This window comes from Stylophora pistillata, chromosome 4 (assembly GCF_964205215.1).
Source record: "Stylophora pistillata chromosome 4, jaStyPist1.2, whole genome shotgun sequence".
Taxonomy (NCBI): Eukaryota; Metazoa; Cnidaria; class Anthozoa; order Scleractinia; family Pocilloporidae; genus Stylophora; species Stylophora pistillata.
In genome coordinates this window covers 39778234-39788451 of record NC_142522.1, presented here as the reverse complement: position 1 = coordinate 39788451, position 10218 = coordinate 39778234, and the positions used below count along the sequence as shown (strand labels likewise).

At 39.2% G+C, this 10218-nt stretch overlaps 1 protein-coding gene across 1 annotated transcript in view; it reads right to left on the bottom strand.

The window, feature by feature from the left end:
• The window catches only part of LOC148733699 (uncharacterized), a 15425-nt gene extending 11113 nt beyond the window's left edge, over nucleotides 1-4312 (bottom strand). The window contains exon 1 of the mRNA XM_088756562.1: nucleotides 4160-4312. Coding sequence (XP_088612688.1) covers nucleotides 4160-4211 — 52 coding nt within the window. The 5' untranslated portion in view covers nucleotides 4212-4312. The remainder of the gene's footprint in view (nucleotides 1-4159) is intronic.
• Nucleotides 4313-10218: the final 5906 nt, after the last annotated feature.

Sequence of the window (10218 nt, the reverse complement as noted above, 5' to 3'; positions counted from 1 at the left end):
CAGCTCAAATTTAATGCTCAAATTGATTTAGGTGTAATCTTTCCTTACATTAAGAAATATTAATATTAATGTTGTTAGTACTCAGGGAAAAAAAGATGATGTTGGGCTTGTAAAATCAAGATAAGGTACCATTGTACATTGTGTAAATAAGGGAAGTGATTGGCATGACAATAAAACGCGAGTTAAACTATGTCTTTATGGGAAGGAGCTTCAAAATTCTATTCTTCAAACATAACATTTCGAAGAGCCTATTGACAATAATTAACATTATTATTCACAGGAGAAAAAATAAACAGTTCTGTACAGTCTAAAATAATCCTAGTTGTTGCATATTGAGCAAACTCTTGCAGCATATTTTTGTGAACAAGTTCTTGTGCTGGAAATGGGAAAGGTTCTTTCAGTTCCACATAGTTAAGATTAATCCATGTAATGTAGATTCTGGACACCAGGCTCTTGCTGATCCCAAATCTATCAGCAAGATCTTGTACAAATAACCCAGCCTTTAGTCTCATAAGTATGAGCAAAAATTCATCCAAGAATGACAATTTCTTGAAGGCCCCGGCTTACTTCTGTTATCATCTGTTTGGTATGGCTGACTCTCTTTCGACAATTTCTCTCCTTTCCAGTACTGCATCTTTGCCAGCACTGGGTCAATAAAATTATAGAAGCTTATGAGTGCTCCATAGTTTGGGAATCCAGTATAAAATAGAACCGCAGACTCATCTTTAATTTTGTCAATTGAAAATTGGCACGCCAATAAATATCCCCCTCATTTTCAACTTCACTTAGTTTTTCTTTCAAGTCAGCTAATTGTACTTGCAGTGGCTCTATTTCCCGTTGCAGCTTAAGAACATCTGATTGTTGCAGGGCTGGTGAAGATGAAGCAGCATTGACAGTTGACACAGCTGCTTCAACTTCTTGGGGAAATAATTCCTGTTCAACTTCAAATGACTCTTCTTGAGTTGTCACAGTTGCTACTGGGACCCTTTAAGCAGGCATTTTCCGTGTTTTTTTCGGTACTGACTAGTTTAATCGAGATGGTTCTGCCCATATATATAATAATAAACTCATGATTTTATTAAATTTTTAATTTTACATTTTAATTTTACATTATCATTTTATAATTTTACATTCAGTTCACAGATATCGTATAAGACCACAGTGCACAAAGAAATATAAATGTCACCTTTTTACTAAGGAGAAAAAAATCCCAGCATAAACACTACAATACCGAAAATCAAAGCTCCATTTTCTTTTGGTATCCAAGCAACAAAACAACCGTACAAACATTATAAACCTTTCACCGATTTCCAGCGACCTGCCCACGTTTTTTCGCATGTCTTCTTTTTTGAAATGTTCTGAGCACAAAGAAGTTGATTTTGTGATGAAGAATCCGTCCTTTGCATGCTGGCGATTCAGGAGATTGCACCATCTGATTCGCTGCTGGAAGTCATTCGGAAACGAGAAGAAATGCAGACCTGTTGGATTGCCTGTTGTGTCATAATAGCTATTAGCACAACCAAAAAGCGGCACAGTGTCTTCCTCTTCTTTTCGAAGAAGAAGGAGGAATATCCTGCGTAGGGAAAGTATCGTTCATTGTCGAAATATCTCGATGAAAAGGACAGACCACCACCACATTTCACTAAACTCTCACTAGAACTCGCAACGCGACTCAACACTAACCTCGCTATCATGTTTGCGCGGTTACACATCCAATATGGCGCCGGTAACTGTAAAAAGGGCTATTCCGATGCACACGATTTTAAGATGCACGGCGCGATAAGGTCAGGCCCAGGGGACTTGTTGGGCTTGAGTTTTAGGAGGAGGCGGCTCAACTCATCAACACAACAATCAACGTTTGCAAGCTTCTTGTTGACAATATAATCCTGTATAGGGAAATTTACATAATCTCCAGTGGTAAATACCGAGGAGAAATATGAGCTCATGCTTTGAGCAATACCAGAGTCGTCTGTTAGAACGGATCCATCAACTTTCGAGGAGAAAGTTGATGGATCTGTTATATAGTTGATGGATCTGTATATCTCAGATAGCATACTATCTGAGATATACTTCTCAGATAGTCTGCATCGACTTCCAAATCAACTGATGGATTTATGCCACCCTTTCGACATCTTATGACGCGACATAAAAAATTAAGGCCACAGTGCGACCCCTCCTTCGTCGAAAGAAATGATATTCAAATCATAATTTGAACAACTTACCCGTCCAAGAGTAGTCACACACAAAACGAACTCATACAGTAAATTGGGCAAAACTGTTCTGGATTGAGGGCTGATGGTTTCGAAAGAAACTGTTTGGGGCTGCGTCGGTGGGGGTAACGAAATAATTTGGATATATCAACAAAGTTGAAATGGTAAATTGACCACCGTAACGATTGCAAAAGCTGACGTTTCGAGCGTTAGCCCTTCGTCGGAGCAAATAGAGAAATTGTGGGTTGTGTGTGCTTTTAAAGGTAGAAAATGGAGCTACGTTAATGGTGGGAACATGGCGACGAGAAAAACAAGAATAAATTACTGGAATCAAAAGCGTTCGTTGATCCCTGTGGGATTTAGACTGCCGGTTTGAAAGATGAGCTTTTGTTCAGGATTTCTACGGCTTTCCGTGCTACTTAAGTGTAAGGGAATACCGTAGATTGCCATATGTTGCTTTCAATGATTAGGTAAATTAAAATGCCTAGCGACTGGTTTCGATGTGTCCTTGTTCTGGATTGACTTTTTACGACAAATAGTTAAAATAAGGAAAGCAAGGCGAATAATTTTGCACATTTTCTTAAACTTAAATTCCACAGACAGAAAATTATTTCCATAAAGATCACGCATTGAGGACTTTCGTTACAGGTGATTTCTCAGAAAACGGTTCTGCATTCAAGGAGTTGTTTTGCAAAGATTATCGTTACGTGTTTTAGGATTTCGTTTGTCTTGAATTCAGTCGACGAGAAAGCACGATAAGGACTTTACAACTTATTTGATGACTGAAATGCGATACTGTCTTCCGACTTTCGTCTTTTTAAAACTCCTCCCGTCACTGGATCGCTCTTCCACCCGTTTTGAAGATGGCGGCCTGTAGCTCGCGCTTCGTACCAGCCACGAAATGCCGTGGTGTTAAAGCGTAGTCGACCAAGAACCTCAGGCACTGCTATTTGTGCCCCTCGGAAAGTTGTCGGACCATATTTCTGGGCTTGCCTACCTATTGCTTGCCATTTTCTCACACTTTCTTATATAACAGCTCCAGATAATATTGTTGAGTTTGCTTCGTGGCCTTTCGGTGATCACATCATAACTTCAATTTTTTCTGGAACTCTACCTCTGCCTTCTGACTTCAATAGCCATTACACTAGATTTGTTTCTAACCTTAACTTCTGTAGGCCTCTAATAAATAATAATTATGGAGCTTCTACTGTTACTTTCATTGCATCGAAAATATGGGAGACTATTCCACTGCATATAAAAAAATTATGTTATTTTCGCTTCTCCAAACAATTCAAGCTATATCTGCTAACTTCGCAATCTATTTCTTAGAGTGCATTGATTTAGTTTACTTTAGTTTCTTTGTTCTTAGTCTTTGTTCTTTTGATTCAATACAAAAAAAAAAATTAATTCTCCTTCTTTTAACTTAATTAAATTTTTATTTATTTATTCACTTATTTACTCACTTCCCTATTCGCTGTTTCATTTTGAAAACGTGAATTAATTCACTTTAGTTCTGTACCTCGTAATCTGTTTCCGAGTTAACCGCAGTTTCAAATCACGACTCCGTAGATAAGGGTCGCTTTGCAGAAAGGGGGCGGAAAAAGGGGCTGTTATTTCAGAACCAAAAGACGAAGGAAAGAATGAAAGGTAAATAAGCATGCCTAGAATGTGCATGTCCACAATAGCTGCGTGTTTGAGGTTTTCTCTTTATCTCATTTGTGCGTTTTTAACTGATAAGAACTTATTCCTCACTTCTCTCCGCTCATATGGTTGATTATTGACTGCGAACACGTTTGTTAGCTGTCCAAGCTTTGATTAGACGATCTCAGAGCTCTTAGTGTTCTTCAACGGGATATCAAAGCAAGGTATGCTCTTGACCATTCATTAAGAGCGGTCACGTGGACTTGGTTATATGTAAGATTCACAGTAACAGCTAAAATGAAACTCACCAGTTACAAGAACTGCACAAAAGACGAAAATGCTCAGCAAAAGACCCTTCATTCTCTGTTTCCTTCCACTATAGTTTGGTAAACTGCTCTGATAGCCAGCGCCCTCAATAAACAAACGTGACTGAGAAGCAAAAGTCTATGATATGAGGGGAAGTTCAACCAATGAGGTTGCTTGTTTAATTTAGAAGGCCAATCAGAACAATCCAACTCACAACCTTGTGGGTGAAATACAATATTTAACAATGTGTCAACTTTCAATGACTGTCTCCAAGTAAAATCACTGAACATTGATACACAGGGACCACAGGCAGCCGAAGCTCACTTCTAGAAAAGCGGACGTGACTCTTAACGTGTTGCGCAACGTTTTATATTTATAAAGGTTTGTATGGGATGTTATCGGTTTGCCTTAAAAAAGAGAAAAAAATGTCTTGTTTTGAAATAAAATGGGCTTACCTTATTGCTTTGTTGGTTTTTTTGTTGATTCCGAGCGTCTCTTCAACATAGCGCTAACTCGCCGAAAACGCTTCAAAATGGCCTGAGACGCTCGGAATCAACAAAGAAAACAACAAAGCAATAAGGTAAGCCCATTTTATTTCAAAACAAGACATTTTTTTTTCTCTTTTAAGGCAAACCGATAACATCCCATACAAACCTTTATAAATATAAAACGTTGCGCAACACGTTAAGAGTCACGTCCGCTTTTCCAGTAGTGAGCTTGGGCTGCCTGTGCAGGGACCGAAAGGATTCCTGCAGTTCTTAGAAACATAAGCTCTATTTTTAACAGTGACTGATTTGTGACAACGTCCTGTTTACGCCTTCGTCACTGGTCTTTCCTTTTGCTATTGGTTAGGTTTCAAAAGAATAACCAAAAGAGTTTGGTTTCGAGTCCTTGACAATTGATACTTAAGCAGAAATCCTCTTAATTGCAACTGCGATAAGAAAGACTCCAACCAGAGTCAGTAAATGAAGCCGAACGGTTTTAACGGAAAATTTCAAAAGTTCTAGGGTCGAACTGCATTTTAATTCATCAACGATTGGGTACAGAACAAGTGAGAAAGATACACGAGGTGTCTTGATTAGAGACTAAAGAAAAGGATTCCTGCAGTTCTTAGAAACATGAGCTCTATTTTTACACGCCGGGCAATTTTTGATCTGATTTGGGCCATGGATTTGTCCATAGTGTCCAAGCCTCCAGGAGGAACATTTCACTCGGCCTTTTGGAATGCGACCACACCCGATTCGCTTCTAATTAACCGCTTACATGCGGATTTAATTAGCATCAAATTAACGCATGCAAGCGGTCAAAGTAGGGCCTATTTACCTATCGTGAGCTTGTGACGTATACTGTCAAAATATTTGTGCTCTTTTCTGACGGCATATGGTATTTCGTGGACTGGACTGGACTGGACTGGACTAGTAAAACGTGGACTAGTAAAGCGCGGACTAGTAAAACGCGGACTAGTAAAACGCGGACTAGTAAAACGCGGACTAGTAAAACGCGGACTAGTAAAACGCGGACTAGTAAATCGCGGACTAGTAAAACGCGGACTAGTAAAACGCCGACTAGTAAAACGCTGACTAGTAAAACGCCGACTAGTAAAACGCCGACTAGTAAAACGTGGACTAGTAAAACGCGGACTAGTAAAACGCGGACTAGTAAAACGCGGATTAGTAAAACGCGGACTAGTAAAACGCGGAGAAGTAAAACGCGGACTAGTAAAACGCGGACTAGTAAAACGCGGACTAGTAAAACGACAACAACAAAAAGAAACAATTTCATACGAAGGCGATCAAAACACTTAATGGCAAGCCAGTTTAGTAGGTGACAATCCCTGTTTGACTTTTAAGCTGCAAATGGGTTTGACACGCGCCAGATACAAACGAATTTATAAGTTTAGGCTAAGAAAGAATTTTATTCAGCACCAGTTCAAAATCCTAAAATACACTTTCGTCGTAAATTTCACGGCAGAAACGCAGGAATTCGATGAATAAAAGTCGCAATAAATCTCCTTGTGTCTAGGTAGAAAGAGTCTCATTGACTTCAGCTTTTCAGTGGAAGAAAAACCGATTTACACACGTCATTAAAGAAAACAAACAAGCAGACTGACAACTTCAAAACACATATTTGCATTCACTTACAATTTGACTTTCCTTGAAATTTTAAAACGGAACAGAGGTAAATCTTCGAAGATTAATCGTCATTGGAAATAAAAAATACTTTCCGTAAGATCTCTAACTGTTTTTCTTTTTACGAGAAAATCGTGGCATATGGTTTTTCGCGGACTGGACTGGACCGGACTAGTAAAACATGGACTAGTAAAACGCGGACTTGTAAAACGCGGACTAGTAAAACGCGGACTTAACATCAACAACACCAACAAAAAAACAATTTCATACGAAGGCGATCACAAGACTTAATGGCGAGCCAATTTAGTGAATGACAATCCCTGTTTGACCTTTAAGCTACACATGGGTTTGACATGCATCAGATACAAACGGATTTATAAGTTTAGGCTAAGAAAGAATTTTATTCAGCACCAGTTCAAAATCCTAAAATACACTTTCGTCGTAAATTTCACAGCAGAAACGCAGGAATTCGATAAATAAATATCGCATTAAATCTCCTTGTGTCTAGGTAGAAAGAGTCTCATTGACTTCAGCTTTTCGGTGGAAGAATAACCGATTTACACATGCCGTTACATAAAACAAACAAGCAGACTGACGACTCCAAAACACATATTTGCATTCACGTACAATTTGACTTTTCCGTGACATTTTAAAACGGAACAGAGGTAAATCTTCGAGGATTAATCGTCGTTGGAAATAAAAAATACTTTTCGTAAGATCTCTGTTTTTCTCTTTACGAGAAAATCGTCGCATGATCAGTTAATTCGTGTGTGTTTGTCACACAAGTACTGCTGTTTCTTCAAAAGCGTATGCTTCAATTGACAGGTGTCACATCGTGACAGTGACTTTTCAAAAATATGTTTGAAAATTTGTTCGGAAGCCTTTTAACTACCTTTACAAATAAAAATCTTTCGGCGAAAGTTTTCTCTATAATTTAAATAACATTTGTTTTCTTTATAACTCACTCGCAATCAAATTGTTAAGTTCAAGGAGGATATTCCCGTAATTAAACTCGTAATTGTAGCCCTAAATCATTCGGGTTAATCAAATTAAATTTGAATAACATGTGTTTTCTTCATAACTCACTCGCTATCAAATTGTTAAGTTCAAGAAGGATATTCCCGTAGTTAAAATCGTAATTGTAGCTCAAAATCAGGTTCTTCAAATTAAAGAGAAAACTTTCGCCGAAATATTTTTATTTGTAAAGGTAGTTAAAAGGCTTCCGAACAAACTCTCAAACATTTTTTTGAAAAGTAACTGTCACGATGTGACACCTGTCAACTTAAGAGGAAAGAAGCATACGCTTTTGGAGAAACAGCAGTACTGGTGTGACAAACACACACGAGGTAACTGATCATGCGACGATTTTCTCGTAAAGAGAAAAACAGGGATCTTACGAAAAGTATCTTTTAATTCCAACGACGATTAATCCTCGAAGATTTACCTCTGTTCCGTTTTAAAATGTCACGGAAAGTGAAATTGTAAGTGAATGCAAATATGTGTTTCCCGCTCTTTTTGGTTTTTGTCTTTTTTCACACGCACGCACAAATGACAACTTTGTCGGCAACAGACGCGGGTGCTTTAGTTTCCAAAAAATTTGGCAAAATCGGTCAGCCCCACCCAGGCACACCGGCGTCTCCGATGATTTTTAGAATTTTGAAACTTTTAGGAAACCGCAAAAATTGGGTCGCATTAGAAAATGCTTGTGTTGACAGAGTTTAATCCCTAGAGTAAACAATTCGGTCGTAATGCGACCCGAGCCTAAGGACCCTGACTATAAAAAGACATTTGCCCTGGGCAAGCTGTCAGTCATTTCACCCCTGACACCGAGCTGTCGACATCAACCAGTAGGTGACCGTGATATCGGCAAAACTATTGTAACCGAAAGGTCACTTGCAGCCAGTGCATATCTCAGACTTCTACGAATTTTTCCATTTTCGTTTACGGCAAAGAAAAGATGATCGGCTCCACTCAGTTGGCTCCACGGAATGTACACCCGCTTGCGATGTCATTTCTGTAAGGAAGGCAAACGGCCAGAGGGCTAGCGGTGAGGACTAGCTTTTATGACCTTTATTATCTTTCACAAAAATCCTCTTCTCATACCGGTTTTGTATTGTTGTAATAAAGTGGTTAGTTTCTTCGACGTTTTGTCTACGGGATTTCATGTGACACTTATACAAGAACTCCTCTGCAATTAAACAAGAGATCACGTTGGATAGAATTTTTATTTGAATCGCGCGCAGTTTCTCCAACGGAATATGTGGTGTTGAAATACGAATCCCGTGGGTGCTCATAGAAAATAATTTCGGTCACGGATTGGAAACATGTCTGCTTGACTGAAATCCGATGGAAAACAAATTATCATCGGCTATATTGCCTGAACGGGCCTCAAGAACTATTGAAAACCTCGACCTTTTCATAAGTAGCTAGTGAAATAGGCTTCTCGTTGCAACGCGCGTCTAAAATGTTCAGGCAAAAAATATCCTACATAGTGCCGTGTCAAAATACTTAGAAAACTATGTTCCTTTCAAAGGGACCTATTCTCGAACTTCGCTCTATTTTTTTTTCCTTTTTTGAGGCTTTTTCTCCCCATAACTCCAAACGTGCGATAAAAAAATTGGACCCGTTTATGTCGGTTTGGGTGGCCGCGTCGCTGGCGAGATGAGAAGCCTGAGCGAACGAGCAAGATGTAAACAAAGAGGAGTGACTTTCACTTACCATACCTCTTTGTTCAGACCATTCGAATAAGTCTAAGAGTCGTTCCATCAAAATAACAGTTGCCATCGGTGTTCGACTCGCTAAATGAAGGCGTTCCTTCAACCGCTGAATTCTTGTCTTCACGCTTTCCAATCGCTCTTCCATTCCGGGCTCGACCGCCAGCTCCAGTGTATAACTGGACTTGTAGACTCGGACTCGTAGACCTCGCGCCGCTATTTTGGCTTTTTTTGATGGAAAATCCGCCATGGCAAAATAAAATGCAATTTTAAAGCTAAAGACTAGTTAGTGCGCGACCGTAGCAACCGTAAAATGGATTAATTCGAAGTGGAAGATGAGTTATGTCGCAACATACACGTACACACATTTACTTACATGTACACAAATGTACATATATGTACATGAAAACCACTCTCTCTGAGCATGTCACAGTACTGAGATCCTCTAGTCAATGATATCGACGGCTCAAGAAGTTGAGGCAAACGGAGGGGAGTCAAAGGGCCAGTACGACCATCTCGCGATAGGAGGAGCCGTTAGGAGCGCGAAATTCAAATTGGGATAGCCTAATTTTTTGAGTTTTGCAAATGAAGATCAGTATTTCTCCATTCGTCCCTTTTTAATCGTCAATAAAAACATTTTCAAGTGGAAATCAATTGAAACAAGACAAGGATATCGGTCTTCGTGTACAAATCTCTTTTTCCCCCTTCACCTTCCATTAGTCAGCCATCTTCGATTAGCCATGGAAGCAAAGATTGCGTTACAAGACGGGGGAGGAGCTATCCCTTTTATAGTCAGGGTCCTTGTTTAAAGAATCCAGGATGCTACACCAATTTTTGAACAGTTCAGAAATGTACGAACAGTTCAGAAGTTCCCATTACGGACCGACCTATGCTGGTGGATAACACTTTTATCTTTTTCTAACGCATAAAAACAATGATTGCTAAAAGAACCCGAATGATTTAGGGCTACAATTACGAGTTTAATTACGGGGAAAATCCTCCTTGAACTTTACAATTTGATGGTGTGGTGTTCGGATGGCACGAGAAACGGAGATATATTCTTGGATTTCAACACAGAACTTTTAATATTTTCTAACATGTGTCGTCGCCATTACCGGAAGTGATTATACATCGAATCATGAACGGAAGCGAGGCTGAATTAATGTAAACGTAAATCGAATACAGCACATCTCCCCCTTTAAGATAATGAAAGAGAAA